The sequence below is a fragment of the Ursus arctos genome, unplaced genomic scaffold, assembly GCF_023065955.2.
Source record: "Ursus arctos isolate Adak ecotype North America unplaced genomic scaffold, UrsArc2.0 scaffold_7, whole genome shotgun sequence".
Lineage (NCBI taxonomy): Eukaryota > Metazoa > Chordata > Mammalia > Carnivora > Ursidae > Ursus > Ursus arctos.
In genome coordinates, this window is record NW_026623089.1 from 47,464,910 (window position 1) to 47,492,821 (window position 27,912).

Consider the following 27,912-nt stretch of genomic DNA (forward strand, 5'->3'; position numbering starts at 1 on the left):
AATTCCCACCTCATGGGCTCCTAGACATGGTGTTCTCCTGGTCGCCTGCTATGTCTCAAAGCACTCTCCTCTCTTCAGGGGCTACTCTAGCCTAATCTCCCAAACCTGTCTCTCTTCCCTAGAGACTCTGTTCTCAGCTCTGATCTGTCCCCACATTCCCTCAGGCATCTCATCCTCTCCTATGCTACCAAGAATCAGCTCAGCACAGGAGACAGCCCAGATTTGCTCTTAGCCAGGAGTTTCACACTTCCAACTGCCTGATGGAATATCCTATGGGAGCCTCCACCCTTCAAACTTCACATTTTCCCAATTTTAATGCCTCATCTGGCCCCCAAATTTGCTCCCCTCGCAACTACTCCATCCTGGTCATTCACCATCATCCTCCCAATAAGGTGCACTCAAAACTCCTGTCACGTTGGTCGCTTGCCTACCGCCTCCACATATGACCATCCTGCCAATCCCACCACTACCTGCAACTGCCAAAGCCTCCCTGGTAGGTCCCCCGGGTTTCGGCTCTCACAATCCATCCTTCCTGCAGGAAATTCCTATCATCACACTATGCTCGGCCTGCCTCATCAGTAACATCCTCAGTGAAAACTTACTTTCACCGGGCCTTAGATTTGCGCAGGGTTTGGCATAACCTATTTGAGTCACAAAATGCACAAAAGGAAGTGATGGCCCAGAGAAGTTAATTACTCAAGGACACATAGCCATCAACTGAGAGAGTTGAAACCTCAACCAGGTCTACCCATCTCCAGGTTATTCCATCCAGCTTAGCAGTGTAAAGTACTTCACCAGCCTTCTGGAGGGAACGAAGATGACCATGCCACAGTTCCTGCCTTCCAGGGGTTCATGAGTTTGATGGGAGACAAGACACAAATAGGAGAAAAGTCTATTTTGTTAAAAGGATTTAAAGCCCAGCAAGACAGCAACAAAAGAGTCAGAGAAGGATTCCCCAGGGGCCTGAGGGTGCAATTTGCTATAACATAATCATCAGTGATGGGCCCAGGGTCTATGTGCAGGAGCTGTTCCAATCAGCCATGGAGAAGCAGGACTGGGGGACCAGCCTGTAATGGTGTGGCTTGGATAGGGCAAGGAGGAGGGGAGTCCAAGGCAACAGTAGGAAAGGCTAGGGAAGGGTGCTGAATTCACAATGGGGAGGCTTGTGCTGCCAGGATGAACCCTTTGTACTTTATCAATGGTTTTGTTTCCATTGGTTTAGAAACTTCACATGGTAGAAGTTCATAAAAAGGATTGGTGCAGGGCCTGAGGTGAGCTGTGATCTGAGTTCCAGCCTAATTTTCTCCACTAATAGACAACTCTGCGATGGGCTCTATCTAAGCATCTCATGTACATTAACTCACTTAATTTTCACAACCCTATGATGTCAGTTTTTTACCCCATTTTACTGGTGGGAAAACAGAGACACATAAAGTTAACTACCTCTCTTAAGTTCTGATGGCTAGTAAGTGATGGAACCAAACCCAGGCTGTCTGATCTCAGAGTCTATGCTCTAAGGTAATACTCTACCACTTCCCTACTGGGCCTTTCATCCTTGGCCAGTGGCTATACCCACTCTAACTTTGGTTTCTCCATTTCAAACTGGCTCAGTGGTCTCTAAAGTCCTTTCCAGGAAGACAAAAGAGCATAGTTTGAACCTACAGTTCTTGATGGTGGACTAGCCATTTCTCTCCCTTGCCTGATGAGATCCCTGTAAAATGACAGTGAGGGAATTCAGAAGAGACAAAGAGAATGGGGTGGGGCATCAATGTTAGCAGTGATTTCTAGAATACAGAAACTGACTGGAAATTGATGAAGTAGGATGGAAAGAGGCAGCCTTAGGATGCCTTGGTGGCTCAGTTGATTAAGCGTCTGCCTTCAGCGTAGGTCATGATTTCAGAGTCCTGGGATCAAGCCCCACAATGGCTCTCTGCTCAGCGGGGAGTCTGCTTCTCCCTCTGCCTGCTGCCCCCACTGCTTGTGCTCTCTTTCTCTGTCAAATAAATAAAATCTTTTTTAAAAATCATTTTAAAAAGGAAGGGTTGGAAGATAAAGTCAAGGAAATTCTCCATATGACAAATCAAAGAATAGGTACAAAAACAGCTGAATTAGAGAATACAGTGATTAATCTATGGGCTCCAACATTTGACTAAAAGCAGTTGGGAAAAGAGAAGGGAGAGGGAATCCTCCAGAGATGTCGTCTTGTAGGGACGAACAGGCATTCCAGGCAGAGGAAATACCATGCACAAGACACAGAGGCCCGACAGAGCATGAGCTTATTTAGGGAACCACAAGCAGTTCTGTGTGACAGAAGGACAGGATTCCTAAGAGGAACAGCAGGGAGATGAGATCTCAGAGGTACCACCAGAAAGGCCTTGAATACCACACAAAGTTGTTTGGTCTTTAACCAACAGAATTTGAGGAATTTTTAAGCAAAAAGGTAAGATAATCAGGTTTGCAATGAGGAAAGATGAGTCTCCAGTCCAAAATACGGAAGATATGCTGTTCTGGTCAATTGGTATATAACAAATCACCCCTAACTTAGTAGCTTAAAACAACAATGGTCTTCTTTTTGCTCACGAATCTATAATGCAGATAGGTTTCAGTGGGGACAGCGGTCTCTGCTCCATGTAGCACCAGCTGGGGAGGCTCGAACACTGGGAATGACTCAACGGCTTATGGGCTGGAATCACAAAATGGCTGCCGCAGCTCCTACCTCACACCCCTTTGGGAAAAGTGAGAGAAGGGCCTTCCCTAGGTTCCCAGCAAATAGCTCATTGAGTCTCAGGGTATCTGACTGGGTCACACAGATACATCCGTGAGCCAATCACCTTGGCCCAGGCGATGCAGTACACTGATTGGCCCAGCCTTGGTCACATGGTCTCCCTCCCAACTTGAGGTAGAGAAGAGCCCCGCCCCAGCATAGACTGAGAGTGGCAAAGAGGAGCATCTCCAAATGATAAGCTGCGGAGGAAGAGGGATGGAAGCTGGAAAGGCAAACATCAGGTATGCACGCTTCTCCGTCTCCTTGTTCCTCCCCTCCCCCTCTGCCTGTTCTTCCATGGAAGGAAGCTCACTGTTCCCATGTCTTGCTGGGTGGAAGGAATGCTAATTCCCCTAACTGGAGAGCTCTGTACTCAGAAGGGCCATTTACACTCTGCTCAATACGACTGATGAAGCATAAACTAATTAATTCTTAGAGTGAGAGCATCCCTATCAGGTTTTTCCCAAATAGTAATGAATCATTATCAGCCAAAACCTTAACATCTGCTTACTCAATCAATCCACTGCTAGTCACATGCTATTACTGTCATTTGCAGTGTTGCCCCAGTGCCAGGCAGCCTGCATCCCCAGCCCCCAGAGGCTCATTAGGCTATGTAGCCAAAGGACCTCAGGCCGGCAAGAGGATGAGGATTTTACTCTGGGCACTGGGCTGCAGCTTTTTGGGGGGATGGCTATGGATGCAGTGAAAGAATGACCTATTCTCAACTCTTATAATCAGAAAATCTCAGAACTGAAGGGATCTTTGAGCCAAACAATCCTTCAGTCTTTTCTTACACACTTCTGATGGCAGTGAGCTCATAACCTCACAAGGCAGCATATTACATTGTTCTGCACACCTGACTTAGCATTTCTTAGTCTGTGCCCAATTAGTTATAGATTAGTTAATTATATCCAAATTTGAGGCAGCTTGAATGAATAGGTCTAATGCTGAAAGAGAAAATGAACAGCAAAGGGACAAAAGGCAGGAGAAAACAAAGCAAAGGCTAAGATTAGCATGCAGAAAGGCAAACCATCCCATTTTATAGAGCCACAGATTTGACATTAGACTTCCTTGTGGCCAAAAGGAAAAGGGAACCATGATCAGTTATAAATTCACATCAATAAGAGATAAATGACAGAAAAATAAATAGACCTCAAAAAAAAAAAAAAAGGTTAAAACAACTTGTTACAGAAGTCTGTTTTTCCTGAAAGCGTTTGCTCCTATTTAACCAAAATCTAATTTCCCTTCAATTCCTACACATCAGTCCAACTCAGCAGACATTCAAGAAATCCCAAAGACTGCCTCATTCCAGAGACTTCCAGTGTGTGCTGGTAATGAGCAAGACATTGGACTATATGTTCTATAGAGTTCATCTTCCCCAGCTTCTACCACTCATTACCCATGTGACCTTAAGCAAGTCGAGAGCCTCAGTCTCCTCATCATAAAAGAAACAAATAACCCTGGAATGCCTACTTTCCAGGACGCAGAGATGTAAATGATGCATGAGCAACCCTCCACCCCCACCCCTGTCCCTGTGGATTTAGCGCCTCTCTATCCTTCCAATGGTACTGTTAACCTCCCCCTTTCATGGATCCCTCCTACATTGTTGGTGGGAATGCAAGTTGGTACAGCCACTCTGGAAAACAGTGTGGAGGTCCCTTAAAAAGTTAAAAATTGAGCTACCCCATGACCCAGCAATTGCAGTACTGGGTGTTTACCCCAAAGATACAGACGTAGTGAAGAGAAGGGCCATATGCACCCCAATGTTCATAGCAGCATTGTCCACAATAGCTAAATTGTGGAAGGAGCCAAGATGCCCTTCAACAGATGACTGGATTAAGAAGTTGTGGTCCATATATACAATGGAATATTACTCAGCTATCAGAAAGAACGAATTCTCAACATTTGCTGCAACATGGACGGCACTGGAGGAGATAATGCTAAGTGAAATAAGTCAAGCAGAGAAAGACAACTATCATATGATTTCTCTCATCTATGGAACATAAGAACTAGGATGATCGGTAGGGGAAGAAAGGGATAAAGAAAGGGGGGGGGGTAATCAGAAGGGGGAATGAAACATGAGAGACTATGGACTCTGAGAAACAAACTGAGGGCCTCAGAGGGGAGGGGGGTGGGGGAATGGGATAGACCGGTGATGGGTAGTAAGGAGGGCACGTATTGCATGGTGCACTGGGTGTTATATGCAACTAATGAGTCATCGAACTTTATATCGGAAACCGGGGATGTACTGTATGGTGACTAACATAATATAATAAAAAATCATTTAAAAAAATCATTAAAAAATAAAACACCCCCTTTCACAAATGCTCTGCTCAAGGTCAATCTCATTGCCTGGTGTATCTCCAGTTTCCAGCTTCTCAGTCTTACTTTGTTCAAGCTGTGCGGTCCACCTGGGATGCCGCTCTCCCTACTCTTATGCCCACCTCAGTCTCTAAATCCTGCCCACCCTCACAGCCCAGCTCCCGTGCCAGCTCCTATAGGAAGTCTGCTGTGAGTCCTGCAGCTGCCCATTATATTTACCTTCCCCAAACCCGCTAGCTTAGATCTGTACCTCCCTCAAGACCAGAGTCTCCATTCAGAAACTCCTTTCTGTTCTTTCGCAGGAAATGTAAATGTTCTTCCAAATGTTAACTCCTGAGAAAAAGCAACGAAGAAAACCAGAAAAAGTATCATACGCTCCTGTGAGAATCAAAGCTTATCACTCTAGAGGCATTACTGGTTTGAAGGAATCTGCCAATGTCAAGTCAAAGCAAGAGCAGGAAAGGCTGACAGGCAGAGTTGAGGGTTAAGGTTGACATGAGTCAGTCTTGCTTATGGTTGTTGTGTTATCAGTGTGTGTTTGATGCCCTTTTTGCTGCTAATGGTGAGTTATTCTTGCAAATAAAATAAATATTAATAAGTTTATATGCACAGTATATTTTACATAAATCCTATGAGTGGTGTTCCAAGAAATAACAAGTTTCGGAAGACAAGGAATTCCTTAGTGCTGTTAACCTTTCTAGGAGATCTCAATGTGACATTATTCAGACACCACCCAATTATGTTCGCTGGCATTTTCCCGTGTTTTAATACACACCATAGGCTATAGTTCTACTTACTAACTTAATATTTCTTATTTCTTCATCAAAAAGTTAAGTTATACATAAAAATGAGTAATGAGAATGAAGAACATTGGAGGTCTTAAAAATAACTCACGATTTTGCAAAGTCCCTGAAATTCTCGTTTTTGGGTCCCTGTATCCCAAAGATTTGCATCAGTACATTGAGATGCTCCTCCCTTCTCCTCTGCATTACGGTTATTTACTCATTGTCAGCCCCTCTAATGGGCTGCTGGGTTAGATGACAAGATTCACACCCGGTCACTGTTCATCCTCTCTCCACCTCCTGCACTGCTCAGCACGGCTCTCGCACACAGGAAACGAAGACAGCTTCTCAGAAAACAAAGAGCAGTGGCATTGGGGGTTTGAATGTCAGCTCTGTCACCTTCTCACTGTCTGGACTTACTATGTGGCTTACAGGCTCTAAACTTTAGCTTCCTCATCTGAAAAAATGAGGGTAATAATAATGCCCACCTCAAAGGGTTGCAAAAGAAATCCAGTAAGATAATGTATCTGGAACACAGCCGGTGCATGTTTTCCTGTCTTTCCAATAAGCGTTCAGAGCTCAGAGAATGGATGACTGGGTGGCTGGATGGCTAAACTCACGGAAAAAAGGGCAGATGCTTCCCCTACACACATTCTCCACTCCTACCCCCAAGTCCTTCCCCCACCCCCAGAGGGAGAATCTAAACTGAAAGAACTTAATGAGAGGCAGTGACAGTCCCTGGGTTGCAGAAAAGCAGTCCTCAAAAGCTAGAGTGCTTTCTGTGACGCCACAGGCCCCAGGAGGGACAAAAATAAATCACACATTCCTCAGCAAAACTGAGGAGTGCTGTTGTATCTCAAATGGCAGGACCACAGACCAGCTAACAGAGGCAGTGTTGGTTTTTAAATTCTTCTGTATAGGGTTAGACTGTGCTTTGGAAGGAAAGAAGGAAGTAAGGAAAGAAAGAAGTGAGGGAGAAAGCGGGGGTGGGGGGGAGAAGAAAAGAAAAGAAGAGGAAAAAATTAAACAGTGGGCTTATTTAATACTTCCTCACCTTGTGAGGAAACCCACAGCCCACAGCTCTCACTCATGGGAAGAAGGAATAAATTGGTGACCCGTGTCATGTCTTTTCTTCATTGGCACGGAACTCATACCCTGCTACACACTAGTCTGCAGGGCTGGGCCAAGTCAGACATTGGATGAGTCAGGACTCTTTCAGCTGCAAGTGACAGAAATCCAGCTCAAAATGGCTTCAGCAAAAATAAATAAATTTATTCTCTCCAGTAACATCCACGGTAGACCTGGCTTCAGCCAAAATGGAACATAGGAGCTCAGATCTTTTCTTCAGAGCTCTCTCTCTCTCTCCCTCTCTCTCTATCGCTCTCCATGTCTCTGTCTCTCTCTCTGTGTTTCCTCTCCCCACCTCCCCCCATCTTTCAGCTCTTCTCCCTCTGTTTTGAATTCACTCTCAGGGATACCATCTCCCCATGGTGTCTCTTGCATGACTCACCTCCCACCAGCTCAGCAGACACTAAAAAGAGAACTTCTATGCTAGCAACAAACAACTGGAAAATGAATTTTTAAAAAATACCTTTTGTAATAGCATCACAAAATATAAATATTTGGTAATGAACATAATAAAAGACTTCTACATTGAGAACAAAACATTGCGGAGAGGAATGAAAGAACTTAAAAAAAAAAAGGACAGATATACCATATTCATGATTTGGAAGATTCATATGGATAAGATGTCAGCTTTCTCCAAATTGGATCTACAAATTCATTGAGGTTCCCATCAAAATCCCAGCATGTTGTGTTGAACAATTGGAAGGGTAATTCTAAAATTTATATGAAAATTCAAAGGACCTAACTAACAAAACAGTCTTGAAGAACAAAATTAAAACAGTTATACTGCCTAACTCCAAGGCAGTACATCAACGTACTGTGATGTTGGATTAGGTATAGGCAAATGGGTAAGGGGAACAGAAAGAAAAATCCAAAATGAAAAGTTCTAGAACAGGAAAAATAATCTATAATGATAAAAGTCAGAATAACGATTGCCTTTGCTGTGTGTACTGGGAAGAAAGTGGTATTGACTGGAAAGGGACAAGAAGAGACTTTCTGGGATTGACTGGAAAAGGGCCTGAGGGAACTTCTGAGGGTGATGGGAATCATCTATACCTTTATCTGGGTTCTAGTTACACAAATATGTATACATTTGTCAAAACTCTTCACACTAAATGCTAAAGATCAGTGCATTTCCCTCTATATAAATTATATCTCGTTAAAAATTTTAAAAAGAGCTTCTCTGTTATAAGTTTTATTTTTTAAGATTTTATTTATTTATTTGAGAGAGAGAGAGAGCACAAGCATGAGGAGAGGGAGAAGCAGGCTCCTTGATGAGCAGGGAGCCCGACATGGGGCTCCATCTCAGGACCCTGGGATCATGACCTGAGATGAAGGCAGATGCTTAACCGACTGAGCCACTCAGGCACCCCTGTTATAAGTTTTGTGTTTTTTTTAAGATTGATTGATTGATTGATTGATTTGAGAGAGAGCAGGAGGAGGGGCAGAGGGAGAGGGACAAGCAGACTCCCTGCTGAGCACGGAGCCCAATGCAGCACTCCATCTCAGGACCCTGAGATCATGACCTGAGCTGAAATCATGAATTGGATGCTTAACCCTCTAAGCCACCCAGGCACTCCTCTGTCATAAGTTCTAATAAGTTCCCAGAGCTATTTCTCATTGCACAAATGTGGTCACATGCCCATCCCTGAATCAGTCACTGGCCAGGGGAAGGGAATGGGATGGTTGTCCAGGCCTCAATTATCTGTCTGCCCCTGGAGTTTAGGCATGGAGTCAGTACCCTTGAACCACACGACTCATGGTGCTGTATTCCCCCAAAGGAAAAGTCAGGATGTTCATCCCTTCACATTCACAGAGCTGTGAGAACAAGAGTTGAAGGGAGGGGAGCTCGGGCCATTGTGTTCTACTTTCCCCCTCTAACTGTAGCCTCACGTTGAGAAGATAAATTAGATAAGTTGAGGGGAAAGCCAAAGCCATCCAAAGAATTAAAGGCCCACTTCCCATGTCTAGTAGCAAGAATTTTTCTCTAGGAAAAGCCACTCAATAGCTTTCCAACATGGCAGAGGGTGATGGCACAGCAACAACTGTAGGAAGTGGCCAGAGGAATGAGTCTGAGGCAGCACCCCTGACCCTCCAACAAAGAGGCGATCAAAGGAGGGCACACAAAGGTACTGAGAGGGCAGAGGCCTAGGATCAAGAGAAAGGCCATCATGAACAGGAACTTCTTTGTGACCTGAGGACAAATGGCCAAAACCACAGACTGCACCAGCACATCACCCAGAAGGCCGGAAGAGATCAGTCACACCTGAGTGGCCACCAGTCCAGGGAGCAGACCAGACTAGCTCCTGGATATGGAGGACACCATGCAAAGCTAAGGCTTGTCCCTCCATTACCTGGAGAATGCAGTAAAGCCCTCAAATACCCAGGTGCCATCTTGGAGAGAAGAAGGGAAAGAAGTGAAAACTCTGAAAGACCAGACATATATTTAAAGAGTTATTCATTAATCCCAAAGGAACTATTTAAGCCACCTCTGAGAGGAAGACAGAAATGCAGAGTGGGAACATTTTCACTGAAAGGTGACTGAATAGGCTAGTGGAGCCTGTCAACTGACATGTGAGGTTTCCCTGCTCCCCTGCAGGAAAGGGGCTCCTCAAGGTCAGACACAGATACTAAAGGGCTACAATTTGAGGCATGTTAAATTGAGGAAATCCGCAGCTTCTCTCACACAGACTTCATTTAATTTCAATGTGACCAAAGCAAAATTATGTGTGCAAGGTCACAGGGTTGAGACCTGAAAGAGGTCATGTGCCAAAGTCACAATGTTTCTTCTGCCTTATGTACCGTCTATACCTCAGTGCCCTCTGTTGCCCTGCCCTGCTGTATCTGAAATCCCCCCTCCCCCACCCCGACCATGCTTTGTCATAAGGGGCGTTTCTGACTAAACTAGCCCTTTCCTGTTTTCCACCTGCTGGGGAGGGGATGGCAGAAAGCCCCAGAAACCCCACACTCCAGGCTTCCTGTTCCTCTTTCAATGGCACACCAGACTTCACTGCAAATGGTCTCCCGTGGCCTGAGGGAACAAAGCCAAACTCCTCAGCCTGACATTCCAAACAACTCCCCACCTGGCTGCAAACTGCCTCTCCTCCTGCCTCCACTGTTCTTACTCTCTGTGTCAGTCAGACCTGCCCACTCTTGGCCCCAAGCTCTCATCTGTGCACCTTCACTTGTCACCCTCCCTGTTTCCATCATGTCCTCTTGGCCTGGAGGCCTTCCTCAAGACTGTCCCACCAGACAGTGGCCTCCTCTCCTCTGGCTTCTCCAAAACTCATTCACTGGGAAATCATTGCTGGGTGGAGAGAGTTTTGAAAATCAGGCAGAACTGGATTCAAATCTTGCCTGTTGCTTGTTTGACATTGGGCAAGTCAAGTCATCTCTTTATGGCTCCACTCGGCTCATCTGCAAAACTGGAATGGAATGGCTTCCCTTATAAAGTTGCCCTGTCCTGCTAATGAGATACTGTGTGCCAAGTACATGGCAGGGCCTGGCACATGGTAGGTGTCCAAGGAAGGTCTGTTCTCTTTGGCTACATCCCGAGATCTTTCTAATTTTACCCTCCTCTACCCACAAAGGGATAACTCACAGTGTGAGCGTGTCTCTTTGTCCACTCCAGAAGTAGTAGTACTCCACTTACATCAGAGTATGACACAATATAGCAAGTATGGCTTTTAAAAGTATATTCAGAGTCAGACAAATCTGAGTTGGAGTTTTGCCTAGCTGCTGAAACTGTGTGCCACTAGGCACGTTACTTACCCTCTCTGAGCCTCAGTTTTATGAGACGTAAAATGAAGGTAATAACAGTGATGACTCAAAGGATCATTTTGAGGATTAAATGCATGCATCGTGGGACTCAAGAAGTCTGAAACTAGCCGCACATAAAAAAACGGCTTTCAAAGTACTGCCTTCATCTATACCCTGATGAACCTCACATTCCTGTTTTGTAATGACATCACAGGAAGACCCCTCAGTCTCCTTTCATTTTTAGTATCTAAGTGGAAATTCCAGTCTGGTTTAAAATCCCAATCGCCAGCGCGCCTGGGTGGCTCAGTCGGTAAGCATCTGCCTTCAGCTCAGGTCATGATCCCATGTTGGGCTCCCTGCTCAGCAGGGAGTGTGCTTCTCCCTCTCCCTCTGCCTCTGCCCCCCCCCCCTCGTACTCTCTCTCTCTTTCTCAAGTAAATAAAATTTAAAAAAAAAATCAATCACCTATCTCATTTAGCACTCAGGCCCTTCCCATACTAGCCAGATATCAACCTGAGAGTCTTGCCATGAGGAAACGCATATGCTCTGCTTTTCTGTCTTCCTCACCCTTCTTCTTCTGGGGCCCTTTCTCCTTGGGAGCTTTTGGGCCTGGAAAGGATAAAAAAGAAAAGGGGACTGGTAGACATTAGTGCTGACCAATAAATATCCCCAGCTCTAACCCTGGCACATGGTTGGATTAGCTTTTCCTGTCCCCTTGAAGTTAGGAGGAGCCATGTGGCTTGCTTTTAGCAAAAGACACGTGAGGACAGATCCCACTAGGATGAGTACAAATAGACATGAGAATGAACACGGAATATATCTCCATTGTCGTAAAGCTCTAAGATTTGGAGGCTGTGTGTTACTTAGCATAACCTGGCCTAGCTGATGTAGGTGGCTAATGGCTCTTCCATGGCATTCTTCAATCTCTATGTGGTAGATCCCAAACTGATCTTGGAATACATGAATGAGCTCTTCAGGAGGCCCTACAGGAAGGAGAACTCTCCACTACACATTCCCAAGAGCTGCTCCTCTGCTTCCCCTCCACTACCACCCTTGGTGGTCTACCTGAAAGCCTCTGGCTGCTAAGCTTCCTTCCCCTGCAACTAGGGCCTTGGCAGAATGACTTAAGCCTGGCTGTGTTCCAGAAGGTCCCCTCAACTCATGAGCAATTCATGCAGTTTTATTGTGCCAAAATGCTATACCCTCTTTCCAACCCAGTGTCTCTCTGTATTTGTTTCCTATTGCTGCCAGAATAAGTTACCACAAACAGTGGCTTAACACAACACAGATGTATTGTCTTACACTTCTGTAGGTCAGACACCCAGCACAGATTTCCTGGGCTGAAATCAAAGTATCAGCAGGGCTGTGTCCCTTTCTAGAGGCTCTAGGGGAGAATCTGTGTTCTTGCTGTTCCCAGCATCTAGAGGCCACCTACATTGCTTGGATTATGGCCCCTTCCTCCATATTCAAAGCCAGCAATGGCAAACCAACCCCCTTTCACACCTCTCATTTTTCCTGCCTCTTCTTCCATCATCCTAGTCATCCCATCTCTCTCTGATGGCAGCCAGGAAAGGCTCTCCAACTTCAAGAGCTCGTGTGATTAGATTAGGCCCAACTAGATAATCTAGAATAATCTCCCTATCTCAAGGTCCTTAACCTTCATCACATCTGCAAAGTCCCTTTCACCATATAAGGTAATTCACAGGTTGCTGGGATTAGGACATAGACATCTTGGGGCGTGGGGGGGGGGGGCATTTTTCTGCCTACCACACTTTCCGAGTATCTTTTCCCCCTGTTCAAGTAAGCACAGGGAGCAGATCAGCAAGTCCCCTGCTAAGGAGAGGCTAAGCCAAGAACTAAAATGTCAATCTTCCTTTATTCAGCACCCCTCCATCTCTGTGAATGATTCTCTTAGAATCCCTTACATGGAGTGGAGACAAATGCCCCTCCAGCCTCCCATATGAGAAATGGAGGGAGAAAGCCACATCACCACCCTCCTAGCACTCCCTACTCCCATCAGAAAAATCATTTGAATCTTTAAATATTCTTTGAGATAATTTACATATTTGTATTATAATAGAAATATAATGTAAAACATATATAACTTTAAATTTCCTACTATTCACATCAAAGTAAGCCAAAAGAGGGGTGCCTGTCTGGCTCAGTTGGAAGAGTGGGCAACTCTTGATCTCAGGGTTGTGAGTTTGAGCCCCACGGTGGGTATAGAGATTACTTAAATAAATAAAACTTTTCAAAATGGGCCAAAAGAAACAGGTGAAATTAATTTTAATATTCTATTTCATTTAACTCAATATATCCAAAATATTATTTCAACATGTAATCATATAAAAAATTATTGCAATACTTTACATCCTCTTTTTGTGCTAAGTCTTTGCAATGCAGTGTGTATTTCACACTTACAGCACATCTCAATCTGAACTAGCCACATATCAAGTGTGTAATAGCCATCTGGGCTAGCGGCTACCATACGGAACAGCGCCACATCTGGACTCATCTGTCTAGGCTGGGACAGTGGGGCCAGGGTCCGGGCTGCAATAACAGATGGAGGTAGAGGAGCCCATGCAGTAGATTCTGGGGGAGTGTCTATACCTCTTGGCTTTTGGTGTTCTTTAAAACACAGGTGTTTTCTGCCTCTTATTCTTACCTTTACTTCATGGTGGCCCATTCCCAAGCAATGGGAAAGTCTCATTCACCATGCTCTTAAACATTGAAGTGCTTAGTACATAGTTCATATTCATATGTTACTATTTTTTTTTAAAGATTTTATTTATTTATTTGACAGGATAGAGACAGCCAGTGAGAGAGGGAACACAAGCAGGGGAAGTGGGAGAGGAAGAAGCAGGCTCATAGCGGAGGAGCCTGATGTGGGGTTCGATCCCATAACGCCGGGATCACGCCCTGAGCCGAAGGCAGACGCTTAACCGCTGTGCCACCCAGGCGCCCCTCATATGTTACTATTATCCTACATAATGCTGGGTACAGGGACAGACACACAGTAGGTACCCTAAAAGAAGCTGTTGAATGAATCGGGTTTTATTCATTCCTCAAGTATTATTTCCCACGTTCCATGAAGTCATGCCAATACGAGGCCCAGGACCAGGCACAAAGCGGACTCAGTAAGTATATTCCACACACACACCCCCAACAGGGCCTAGTCCTGGGCACTGACCACAGCAGATGCTCGGTAAGAGTGTACTTTCACTCTACAAAGAAGTTAGAAGACAGGGTTACAGTCTGAAAACAAAGCTAGACCGCCTTCCTCCAAGTATGCAGCCATAGCCAATTGAGGAACTTAGAAAGTGGATGATGTGGAATGTCAAAGCTAAAGTAGGGGGGGTCTGAAAGGTCATCTCATCCATCCCCTTTGTTGGACAGACAAGGAAGCTGAGGCCTGGAAATGGAAAGGGACCTGCAAAACCAGGAGGGCAACCCAAGTCCCCCACGATGGAACCTAGGGCTCAGTTCTGGACTAGACTCTGAAATGCTCCCTATGGCTTTCAGTGCAGAGAAAAAGTAACGTTCTCATTTGGGGGATGGAGGAGTCATGAGAAGTGGGTCTGAAAGTTACATTGACTCTGCCTCCAACTTCCCATTTGGTCTTGAGAAAGCCCCTTCCCTCTGGGGTCCCCATCTAGAAGGCAAGGAGCAAAATCCAAGCAAATGACACGCTGCTGATCTTCTACAAAGATTTCATAAAATCACACAGACCACCCAACTCTAGACATTTTTCAGATGGGAAAACTAAGGCCCAGAGATGGGAAGAGGCTTGGATAAGATCCGCTAAATAGCGGCAGATCTTCACTCAGGGCTCTTTCTTCTATGCCAGGAAGCGTCTCCCCCAGTGACAGCACTCACCTCTCCACCCTACCTCTTTACTCCTGGCTTCCATAGCAGGGGCAACCACCACTCCTTTGAAAGGCAGAAGAAGAGAAAAAGGCATCTGGAGGAAAGGTAGGCAGTCAGCTGACTTTTCTAAGCAGGGCTCCGACTCTGGGGGGAAAAAAGAGAGTTCAAGAGCCAGGCTGAGGTGGAAGCTGGCCGTAATCAATCAGGCCTAGAGAAAAATGCAAATGAAACGCAACCAAGGAGGAGAAATGCAGAGACCTGAGGCTGGTTCCACCAAGGGTACGTGTGCGTGCACACAAACACACACACACACACACACACACACACACACACACACACTCTCAGCCTTGAGTCCCACGTCATTCAATTCCCCAGCGTGTTCTAAACCTAGATGATCAGATAATAAGAGGTTGAGTGGTATGCATAACATCAAGTTGATTAAATTTGTTTACTGATAATTCTTTCAGGTTCCCATGAACATCGTGTAATTTCCTTGCTGTATTTCAAACAGATTTGGGCTAATGCATTATTGACAGCACCCTTGCAGACCATCTCGACAATGTCATTCAGGATAATTATTTCACAACAGATTTCCAGAGCCCCTGGTTCCTGTTGGGATTCACTTGGGCATAAATTACAGAGCCGAATATTTAATCAGTGTCCCCATTAGAACCCCGCGGCTTATTTTTAGGAATGGAGGAGGGAGAGCGGGTGGGGGAGAGGGTATTTGTCTTATTACAGCATGAATACATTTCTTCTGTTCTGGGTGGGTTGGTTTTTTTTTTTTTCCCCAAAGCTCAACCAAGCTGAAAAGCAGCCTGAAGCATCCTTGCCTTTTTTAGAAATAAACACAAGCATTAATCTTTTGACTGCATTAAATTAAATATTAATGTTAACGGATCACATAATGTGAAGTTAAAAAAGCGATTAACATTTATACCACATTCTCTCTCCGTGACTTTTCCATTACACAAATTAGTCCCTCTCTTAACTAATAACACCTAAGCAATGGTACCTTGGAGAGGCAGGACCAGGAGGCAGGGGCTGGGTGACTGTTTCTGGCATTTCTTAGAGAGAATGGCGGGGGGGGGGGGGGCGGGGGGAGTCAACGGGCAGCCGCTGACCAGACCTGCCTCCCTGCTTGGCTTATTCAGCCAGAACCGAGGTGTGATGTAGTTGCTCCCTTGCAAGGAATAATCTCAGGGCTAATTAGCAATGCCAAGGGGCGCTGTGCCGGATCCAGCAGTGTTTACATTTCCGGCTATTTGTGTTGTTCAAGCAGAATCAATCAAGCAGTAAGCCTGTGCTGAGCGCCCACTCCTAGTCCATGAGCGATGCCTCGGCTGCCGGCCTCCCACTGCAGTCTGGCTTTGCCACTGTCACACCCCAGAAACCGATCACACGGGACCGGGACCGCCAGTGGCCTCCCACCTGCCGCTCCAGCCACCTCTCCCCCAGCCCTCCGCAGACTGACCTCTGAAGCCTGTGAAGTTGGCCATCACCCTTCCTTTGTAAAAGAGTATGCCCCTCCGCTGTTGAGACTTGCTCTGACCCCTCTTGTTACTTGAAATCCTGTATTACCCACCGCGGAGCCCATTAGAAGCCACCAGGCACTGGGAGGTCCCCCCCACCCCACCCCCACCCTTCCTTCCTTCCTCCTCCTCTCCCCTGACTGCTGACCCTGGTTCTGGCTGCCCCCCCAGGCCTCCCCCACTGCCTAATTCGGATCCATGCAGCGTCTTTAGGCCTGCTGAGTCCCTGGTTGTCCACATCCAGGCCCTTCCTGTAGACCCAGGGTTCCCACCTTACCACTGCCAGAGAGACTGCACCTCTGTTGGCTCCCAAGGCCTCCAGGATGAAGTCTGCCTGCAGCCTGCAGAATAAAGGCGTTCACGACCAACCCCAACTCTGAACACTAGTCCCTGGCCACTCCCTACCACACACCCTCTGTTCTAACCATATGAGACTCGTCATCGTAAATGATTTCCGTCTGGAGAGTGGAGAAAGGAGGGCAGAAAACCTTTTAGCCTTCACAAAACATGACTGTGCACCTATAATTTGCCCCAAGGTGGGCAACCTCAAGGAATCCAATCCTGGCTCTCTGCTCGGAGGAGGGCTCTGCTGGCCTACTCTGCCTGGGGTTCCCGCAAGGTCAGAATACAGCGATCCAGCCCATTGGAGCTGATCAGAGAATCTTCACAGAGGACAGGCATTTGAGCTGGGCCTTAAAGGAATAACAAGATTTCAAAAGGCAGAGGATATTCATCTTATTCATTTATTTGGTCTGACTGGCACTTGCAATAAGGGGAGGGAAATGGGACCAGGCCGCAGGAGAACATCTCACAGGGTCCCAGGGCCGTCTTCATCCTCCCCGTGAGGAAGCAGCCAAGGCCCCAGCCTGAGGGAGTTCCTCCAGGTCAGCAGCTGCCCGTGAACTCCCAGCTCTACCAAATCCACTTCTCAAATCTGGGACCCCGAGGTTCTTTCCTATTTCTACCACTCATTGCATAGAACTTGGAGCCAGTAACCTGAGTTCCAGTCCCAGCTCAGCCATTAACCAGCAATGCAATCTTGGGCAGGTCTTTGGAAAAAAATTGAGCCTCCATTTCTTCATGTGCAGAAAGGGGTTAACAATAATGCCCCTCGCAGGCACACAGGAGATCACATAGGGAGAAGGGCACCGTGACTGGGATGCCCTGTCGGTGAGCCACCATGCTCCAGCCCAGCCTCACGCCCGCCTTCTGGCACCTCTGGGGTCCTGGACCCGTCATGTGAGTGCCCCGCTGGAGTCCACCGTGAGGTCAGTGCCCTGACTGCCTGGCAGGCACAGCTCTGCCCTCCAGAGCATCAGTGCGCGGCCCAGTCCACAGCCTACGTGCAGAGGCCCTCTGCACCTCCACGTCTCCCCGTCTTTACACGGTGCGGACACAGGCCTGGACAGGGGGCCGTTTGTGCGCATTGTCACAGTGAACTCTGCCGACACCTGCTGCCCCACTTTCCTCTCCTCCTCCCTCTCAGGGCACCACATGAGCCTCGTTCTTCTTTGACTCGCAGACTTGGCTGCCACTGCTCCAAGATCAAAACATCAGAGAACCAGACAGGACTGTGGCTCTCTATTGCGGGTGCTTTTTGTTGCATTTTCATTTTTTGACTAGTACGTGTACAGTCGATCCTTGAACAACGCAGGGGGTTAGGGCGACCGACCCCCTGCGCAGTTGAAACTACACGTATAACTTTTGGCTTCCCCAAAACTTAACTACGAATAGCCTGCTGTTGTCTTACAATAACATAAACAGTCCATTAACACATAGCTTATATGTTATATGTATTATATACTGTATTCTTACAACAAAGTAAGCTCAAGAAAAGAAAAGGTTACTAAGAAAATCATAAAATACATTGACAGCACTATACTGTATCAAAAAAAAAAATCCACACATAAGTAGACCCATACAGTTCAAACCCATGTTGTTCAAGCGTCAACTGCACATCCTTTAAAAACTCAGATGGTACCAAAGGGAATTTAGTGACAAGTGAGTCTCACTCCTATCACCTCCAGCCCCAATCCCTAAAGGGCCCTTTCCAAGAGGGATCTGCTATTGCTGGAGATATCTTACATAAATTCAAACAAATATTGATATCTTTTCACACAAATTTTAGCCTATTATACATATTGTTCTCCACCTTGGTTTTTTTCACTGACCGTATCTGAGAGATGAGCCCCAATCAATACATACACATTCTCCTCACTCTCTCTGACACTGCAGAGTATTTTATAGCACGGGTGCACCACGATTCCGTGTCCTCCTTGTTGACACGCGGCTGTTTCCAGTCTGGTGCTGGCGCTGCTGCAAACCACCTTGCAAACACATCACAGCACACCAGGGGCCACGGGCGGCTGGCGAACACACCCGATCCTGCCCATGCCCCAAGGTGCGGCCTCCTCCATGAAACCGTCTGAACACCTTTCCTCTGATGACAAAGGAAACTGCCCAGAGAGGTTTTGTGACTCACCCAAGGATTCTCAGCGAATTGATAACAGAACAGAGTGAGGAACCGGGCTTTTCCATTCCATGGAGTTATCTGAATCTGTATTTTTAAAAATCATTCAAACTCTCCACTTTACAGAGGGGGAAACTTGAGGCCCTTCGAGAAGGAGAGCATCTCCTCAAAATCCTAAAGCAATGGTTCTCAAACTCAAGCACCAGCATCCCTTGGAGGGTTCATTAAAACAGAGGGCTGGGCCCCACCACCAGAGTTTCTGATTCACTGAGTCGGCCATGGGGCCTGAGAACTTGCATTTTTCATTTGTTACTAAGTTATGTTGATGCTGTTGATACGGAGACGACACTTTGAGGACCAATGTCCTAAGGGTTCCTGCTATTCGGGTGAGGAAAGGGAGGCCATGTGGATTCTGACTCCCCATCCAGCCACCCACCCACCAATGATTTGAATACAACAGCACTACTTTTTTCTGCTATGTGGATAAGATTAGCTTTTGTTTTTTTTACTGGTGTTTGACTGCTTCAGTGCTGTTTTGGGGAAGCGACTGGAATATATCAGAGTCCTTATCATTCGGCGATAGGAAGCTACCTTACATTTCCCTGGAGCACAGTGGGGGGTGGGGATGGGGTGAAGACCCTGGGACATGAGCTGTGCTGTCAGAGCAGGAAAAGGGCCTTTCCAGCCAGTCTCCTCCTCACTGGACACATGATCTCACAGAGTGGGACCTGGGGAGAAGGGGCATCACAGCCCAAGTGTGTCCCCAGAAAGGCAGCATGGCAGCTCCCCACCATGGGGGCACTGCCAGCTCTCCCTCTGCCCTGCAACCTTGGCTCTGATTCACTGGTTCTCTGGACAGCTGGACTCTGCCCTTGGCCTGAACTTTTTGACCAGCTGCCTTCGAAGATGGGGAAAAGTCCAGCCATCACTGATTCCCTCACTCTCCTCCCCCATCCCAGAGTTCCCAAGCAGCCGGTAAATGCCATCGCAAGATCTGGGCCTCACCTTCCAGGAGCACAAGTCCCTTTCTCGACACAACAGAAGACACAGAAGTACCAGTCAATGCAGAAATATGCCAGAAATGTGCCAGGGAAGGTTTCAACGTCCTCGTGGTCCACTGGATGGCGATTTGGAAGACTGCTGGTATTTGTCACCGACATATGTCAGTGTTTGGCTGAGTCTTCCTACTATGGAGTATGAGTTTTCAGGAGGCAGAGCCCTCCTCCTAAGTCAGAAAACGCTGTAGTCCTGATAGTTGTTGTTTCATATTTCCATTCTCCTCTTTGCAGCTGAAGCCCAATGTGCCAGCAAAGAAGAGTGGACCAGATGCCCATGACTTGAAAAGGCATGGTCAGGAGAAAATGTGTCCCAGAAGTAGAGGCAGCTCCCAGGTCCCTAGGGCATCACAGTGGGGACAGAAGTAGCCCCAGCTCCACACCAAGCCTTCCCAGCAGCTCAGTTCAGACTATGGTCCTGGTGCCTGGCCACCCTTATTCTGCTTCCCTAAGCTATCCTGCTGATGCTCTGATAGGTCATTTCTCTTTCAACAAATTCTTTTCCTACTTAAACCAGCCCGAAGTCATTTCTGTTGCTCACAACAGTGAATGTGGACTAACACTCACACAGATGTCAGAATCCTCTGAAACCGAGAGGAACTTCTGACCTGAACTTCTTCCCCCATGTCATCAGAGCAAGCCAGCCAGCCCTGCAGGAATCTGCAGCCTTTGACTTAGCTTACTGGTAACAATAATCCCTTTTGCTCCTCACCAATTATGTCCTAATTATGCCCTTTTCAAAGCTGTCCCCTCCACTATCCTGCTCACTATCACCAAGCACAGGTGAGGTTGAGAGAGGCCAAGGGAGAGGAAAGCAGAGAGAGACTGGGACTCGGGGTATTTTTTTTAATCACTACTATTAACAACAACAATAAAAGCCACTATTTGTTAAGAGTTGGCTATTCGCAAGCACCGGGCTAAACATTTCGTTATACGCCTTGCAACCCTGCAAGGGTAGATGTTTTGCTATACATTCTAGTAATATGGAAACAAGCTCAGAGAAGTTAGTTAATTTGCCTCAAAGCATCCAGTTGCTAAGTAGAGAACCTGGACTTGAATGTGGGTCCAAAGCCAGAATTCTTAGTCATTATATTAAGTGGCTTCCCACTGTTCTGCTTCTGCCTATCATTCTGACAAACCACTCAATCCCCTCTGAACTCCAGGGTCATCAGCTGCAGTAACTGCTCTGACTTGCAACCCTGAAGTTTACATTCTCCAGGGAGAAACCAAGTGCCCTTGAGACAAGGTTCTCTTCAACCAAGCTCTGCTGGGGGAAGGAATTTAATTAGAACCCAGGTGTCTCAAACCTCAGCATCAAAGCCTACTGGACAAGTTCACACCCAGCCAACCATGGGGCCCTAATTTTGCAGTCTCAGCATTAGTAAATCCTCTCTCCTGCTCTTTGGTGGTCTTGCGCAAGGTGGCTGGCTGGACAGGTGGGCATTGCCACATTATTCACTTGGATGCTGATCCACTCCACCTCCTAATTGAGAAGGATTCTAATTACAAAACCCTGGAAAGTGGCAGGTCCTGGGAGCTGACGGATCCGCCCGTTACTGCTCCTTCCCTTGCTTTGCCCTGGGGGCAGTACGGAGGCATGTCTCTGCCAGCTGAGGGAGGGGGGCGGTGGGGTCTGCTGCATAGCAGAGGAGGGGGGCTGAGTTCTGGGCAGCTCAGCTGGGGACCCAAATAGCTGACTCTGCCCTTTCACTGTGCTCAGAGGAGGCGGAGCCACACCCCACCCTCAGCCCAGTGGGACCAATTAAAGCATTTACAGTAAAACATAGGAGGGGATGTACCTCCCCGTCTCCATCTTGCCACGCTTGTTGAAGGAGCGCCTATGACATTACACAGATTAATACTCCACTGAGCAAATTAATCCTTGGGATTTCACTCACTACCTGTGGCTTATAAATTTTAATTGGCTCTAAACCGCCACCTGAATTGATGTGGGAGTGTAGTGATGCAAGGCAAGACATCAGAAACAGTGCCAGCCACACGTGTAGCTTCAGGAAGGAGGAAGGAGGGGGCCGCCATGTTCCAGATGCCAAAGGGGTGAGGGAAGGAGGAAATCTTTCAGTGTCCCACCCGCAGTATTTCCTTGTGCATTCAAGGAGGTGGGCAGAAGGATGAAGAGGCAACCCTTGGCCTCTTCCTTTCCTCTGCTTGTCTCATGCTGACCATCTTTCCAAATCTGAATTCGACTGAATTTCCAAAACATGACTTTGACAATTCAACAAGCTTTGATTGAGCATTCGGTAAGTGCCACGTCCTGGGCTGGGCAGTGGGGAGCTGGTGTGTTTAAAGATGGCTGGGTTGTAACAAAGGGAAATTCACTGAACCCACCCCCGCCCCGTCCTTGGTTAGGAGTAGAGACAGCACCGCTGTGAAGATGCCCAGGTGTCACAGGGAGAGGAGAGGGTCCCAAGGCAACTGGAAGGTGATCAAGCCATACTCTGTACCTCTGTCCCTTTCAGGGGCGTGGGCCTCTTCCGTTCTCTCCACACACCTGCTGTGTTCCACTCTCTCCACAGACAGGCTGCTCATCTTCCTGCACAAAGCCTTCACAGCTTCCCAAACACAGCAGCCTCAGCTGCCACATTAATGCCGTCACAGTGTTCCAATTCAAATTTCCAGGAAAAAGATGCTGACCAGCCCAGGCTGCGTCTCTCTTCACCATTCCTGCCCTTTGCTAGGCTCACCAGTGGCTTCTACTTATTGAAACTTCCTTCTTGGTTCTAGGACTCAGGGGTTCCATCCTTCCTTCAACCTCTGATTAGGCCTTTTCCAGCCACTCCCACCATTTTGACCCTGTTAACGGCCTCTGAGCACTGCTTCGACTCCACACACATGCTATCCTTGAACGTGGCTCCACTCTGGTCTCCTCCTGCCACACCCATCTCTCCCTGCATCGAGAAGTGCATGGACCCATCCAGACACCATGGCTCCGTTCTATACTAGCGCTGTCCAACAGAACACTCTGTGATGATGAAGCCTATATTCACTGTCCAGTGGCAGCCACTAGCTATGAGTGGCAAACGAGTCCTGGAAACATGGCGACTACTGATGAAGAACTAAAGTTTTATTCATTTACTGATTATTTTTTATCTTATTTTCATTAACTTTACCTCCCACAAGTCTCCTAGCCCTGCCGGACTTCGCTTCTAACCCCACTCCCGCCTAAAAGCAGCACTGAGTCACTCTCCCTGACTCTGTCACCTCTATTTCAGAACCAAGGCTGGCTTTTCGGCCTAATACTCAAGGTTTTCGTAATCCTGCTTCATCTCCTGCCCTTCCTCCCTCCTCTCCCCCTGCACAGTCATACAGCTATATCTGCACCCCTTCTTTATGCTCTTTGAACAAGTCCTGCTTTTCTCACTTCTGTGCCTTGCAAACTGTTCTTTCTCCCCAAAATGTTCTCCACCCCATCTTCCCTCCAGTGCTAGCAAACTCCTACTCATCCTTCAAGCCCCAGGTGGACTGACCTTCCCCGATCCTCTTCTCTCTCCAAGATAACGTGCCTTCTTCCGTGCCCACATATCAAGGTCAGGCCTACATAAGCTTTGGGTAGACTGGGGCATGTGTAGATTTAACACTGAGATGACATTCGTATCACTGCTATTTAAATATTAATTCCACCCAGGGTCCCCTATACACGTGAGCATCCCTGGAGGCCTCTGCAAAGGAGTAATTTGTCATTTTGTGCAAGTGTGGACTTGAATCTCATTCTGGAAGGCTAGTGTGTAGGGCGATATACAGCTGTTTCATGAGCCTGACTAGCCACTCGACATCCATTTCTCGACACATATTGCTTATTTTCCATTCATTATTTACAACATAAGTGATTTTTTAATGGAAAAAACTTTGTGAAAAAAATGCCTCTCTCATCTGCCAGCCAAAAAGAGCTGTGATAGCATATATATAAATTTAGACACAAATTTTTTATTTTTTATTGAAATATAAATAACCTACAGTGTTAGTTTCAGGTGTACAATATAATGATTCAACAATTCCATACATTTCTCAGTGCTCAAGACAAGTGCACTCTTAATCCCCTTCACCTATTTCACCCATCCCCCCACCCACCTCCCCTCTGGTAGCCGTAAGTCTGTTCTCTGTATTTAAGAGTCTGTTTTTTATTTGTTTCTTTGTTTTGTTTCTTAGAGTTCACATGAGTGAAATCATATGGTATTTGGCTTTCTCTGGCTGATTTATTTCACTTAGCAAAATACTCTCTAGCTCCATCCATGGTGTTGCAAATGGCAAATTTTCATTTTTTATGGCTCAGTAATATTCCAGGGTGTGTGTGTTCTTTATCCATTCGTCTATCAATGGACACCTGAGCTGCTTCCATATCTTGGCTATTGTCAACAATGCTGCAATAAACATAGGGGTGCGTCTATCTTTTCAAATTAGTGTTTTCATTTTCTTTAGGTAAACAACCAGTAGCATAATAACGGATCATATGGCAATTCCATGTTTAATTTTTGGAGGAATCTCCATACTGTTTTCCACAGTGGCTGCACCAATCTGCATTCCCAGCAACGGTGCTGGAGGGTTCCTTTTTCTCTACATCCTCGCCAACAGTTATTTCTTGTGTTTTTTATTTTGGCCATTCTGACACGTGTAAAGTGATATCTCATTGTGGTTTAAATTTGCATTTCCCTGATGATGTCTGTTGGCCATCTGTATGTCTTCTTTGGAAAAATCAAGATGGTCTTGGGATATAATTTCTAAATCCCAGGAGTCTCCCAGTGTTTTTCAGAGGGTGAGCCCTGGTCCAGGGAGCCTTTTCAATATGTAAATCATGAGCCCTCCCTAGTGTTGCTAAATCAGGAACTCTGGAGTGGGGCCCAGCACCCTGTGCTTTAACAAGCTCTCCAGGTGGTTCTGAGGCCCTGATCTCTTTCTGTATTATGAGAGCTCCTGAGTGGGGGTGCTCTGCCGCCCTCAGCTCTCCATGCCCAGCCCCTAGTCCAGTGTTCTCGCGTGACAGACCTTCATAGCTCAATATGTGTGTACTGAATGAGAAGATGAATGCATGCATGAATGGATGAACAGAAAGTTAAAAACAAATAGAAAAGAAATTGAGCAACAGATGCAAAAGAAACTAGAATAACTTCTTGTTAGGCATTCATTCAGACCTTCTGGTCCAATGAGTAGGAAGAGAAGTGTGAAGAGACGATACAGGCATTGTAGACCCCCACCCAGACCTGCTCCTCTCCCATCACCCCATCCCCTCGCCTTGTACCGAGACCTGAATGGCAGTGCTTGGTCACTCACCCTCTCCAACCCATGTTCCAGGTGAAAACGCCAAAGTTCCTCAAAAAAGAACCCAGGAGCAAGGGAGCACTGGGTCCTAAATGGCCTGTGCAGGACCCATAAATTAATTACTTAATATCATTTACAGAAGGCCACTTGGTCTCAAGATGAATGGAGCTAATGCTGTTTCTGGCATCCAACTTAAAGATTCAAGGCGCCAGAAATACAAAGGAAGGCTTCTTTCAACTTCCAGACTAGGCTGCTGAATAAAGCTGGAAGGATGGGTTGGGGGGAGGGGGGCTATTCAAAGAAGGAAGAAAGGTTTCTTTGGTGAAGAAATATTAATCTCAATATTCACATGGCGTTAAAATATATGTTTGAGATCTCCAGAATGAGATGTTCATAAATAGATAAGCTCTAAGTGGATGATTTTTTAGCCTTGATTTTCCTTTACTGAAATATAATTAACACTTCCTGAAACCAGCTAGCTTGGAATAATTTAGTTCAATTGTAAGTATGCAAAACACTTAACAATTAGCTCCATGAAATGAGACCAGCCAGCACTGAGCCGACTTCATTAATGCCCTAAGTGCATATGCCCTATTATAAGAGCTTTCAAAAATATTGTATAAATCTGAAATGCCCCCATAGAATGAAATGGGGAGGGAGTTTCCGATTATTTCCATTCATTTGAAAGCTACATCTCATAAACGCAGCGGTCTGAAAGATGACGGCAATTGGTTTTAATATTTTTACAGCCGCTTCGAGGTGGTAAAAAGAAAAAAAAACCAAGGTATTGTAATGGGGTCTTTAAAGCCAGCATGATTTAACCTCCCATAAAGAGGGGCAGCTTGGGCGGGAAAAGCTTATGGGTTCTCAGAGTCAAGGGCCCTGGGTTCAGCTGCGTGGCCTGGCACACGTCCTTCACGTACATGGGTTTTCTCATCTGTAAAATGGGGATGACCAGGGATACTATTCAAATAAGTAACCATCACTGCGGCACAAGCCCAGAGCAATCTGAATGAATGCTGGTGGCAAACGACCAGAACCATGGGCACAGTGGTATGGTGTGCACACCCCGTACCCTCCCCTGCTTGAACATCAGAGCAGCAGGATGAAAATACAGCCCTCAGAGAGCTGCTGAGAGCATTACAGGAGATACTGAATGGGACAGGGCTTCAAAGGGGGAATCCGCCTCTTCAAACACAGATAGATACTGGCTGGAGGCAAAGCCCTCATGAGGTTAACACCAACTCAGGCTACTTCTATCTTGGAGCTCTGAGTGGAGTGAAAAATGAATTGCCAAAGCAGAATGAAAAAAAAAAAAAAGTGGGCAGTTTTCAGTGTGTACATTTTACCAAAATATTGTTCCAACCCACAAACCCAAAACAAAGTGCAATCCATGTGATTCTGCTAGTCCTGAAATAAAGCCCGTATTCCTGAAGAGTGCAGAGTCCTACAGGCACGGAAGGCCAGGACAGAGACACAAATTCCAGACTGCAAGATGCCCATCTTTCTTTCAGTCCCACCACTGAGTTCTGGGACGACATGTGACTGCATGGGGTACCAACATCAAAGGTCTGCATCTGAAGTCCTAGGGGAGGGCAGCCGGAACACCTGGGTCCCCTGAAAACAATGAAGGTGCCAAGTTGCTGGTTCCACCTCTGGAGAGTCCTGGCTGAAAGTGAGTTCTTCCCCACATCCAACCCTAACTCTGTCCTGGGCACTGCTGGGCAAGGAGAGCCCCAGAGACAGAAGGCACTGAACACAAACGCACGAGTCTGCTTTCACCGGACAAGGGCTCTCCTGGGGAAGCAAGGTGTGGTGCATCTGAGTCTGGGGAAAGTAGGCAGCAATGTGAATTAGGTTAGACGCTACTGAGTACCTACCTGGCCATGTCAAGTATTTTTCATGTGTAAAACTCTCTCCTTTACAGACATGAAAACTGAGGCTCAGAGAGGTCGGGTGACTGGCCCAAGATCACACCACGAATGAGCAGTAAAACTGGGATTCCTGCTTGCCTCTTCTGCATTGAAGTTCATGCTCTCTGCACCCACTCATCACGCTGTTTATAGAGACGCATTTAGGTGAGGTACCTGTAGCACAGTGCCTGGCCTGGAGCGGGTACTTGTAAATGCCTATGGAATTTGAATAGAAAATACTAAATACGGATCTTGTATTAATTTCCTACTGCTCCTATAAACAAATTAACACAAACTTCGTGGCTTAAAACAACACAAATCTATTACCTTACAGTTCTACAGGTCAGAAGTCCAGAATGGGTCAGCAGGGCTGCATTCTTTACGGAAACCCTAGAAAAGAATCTGCTTCGTGGCCTTTTCCAGCTTCTAGAAGCTGCTCACACTTCTTGGTTTGTGGCCTTTTCTTCCAACTTCAGAGCTAAGCAGCAAACCATCTTTAAATCTCTCTTGCAACTTTGTTGCTTCCATCATCATATCTACTTCTCTAACTCTGACCTTCCTGTTGCCTTCATATAAGGACCCAATGGGCCCACTCAGGCAATCTCGGATAATCTGCCGATCTCAGAGCTTTCATTTAACCACATCTGCAAAGTCCCTTTTGTCATGTAAGGTAATATATTCACAGGGTCCGGAATTAGGACATTGACTTTTGGGGGACCACTATTCAGCCTACCACAGACCTTAATAAATGAAATCATAATAGCCATTCCCTCTTCAGAAATTAGCCAAAAGCTTTAGCATATCACTACAATGAACTCAATTCCAGATTTTTAGGATAAGACTCAATATCAAATATTGGCTCTCCTTACCGATAATAATAATTTAGTGGCTTTCACCTGCATACTTGTCATAATAAATGCCTTCTAAGGATTTCATTTCATCCTAAAAAATTCCCTGTAATTTAGACATTATTACCTCCAATTTACAAAGTAGGAACCTGGGCTTCAACAATTACACGATTTGCTCAAGGCCACAGTTAGTACATGGTGGAG

At 46.4% G+C, this 27,912-nt stretch overlaps 1 protein-coding gene across 1 annotated transcript in view; it reads right to left on the reverse strand.

Moving 5' to 3' along the window:
* Window positions 1-7,102: 7,102 nt before the first annotated feature.
* Window positions 7,103-27,912, reverse strand: part of RPS24 (ribosomal protein S24) — a 52,716-nt gene continuing 31,906 nt past the window's right edge. Inside the window, exon 5 of the mRNA XM_057308601.1 lies at window positions 7,103-7,112. Within this exon, the coding sequence (XP_057164584.1) occupies window positions 7,110-7,112 (3 nt within the window). The 3' untranslated portion in view covers window positions 7,103-7,109. The remainder of the gene's footprint in view (window positions 7,113-27,912) is intronic.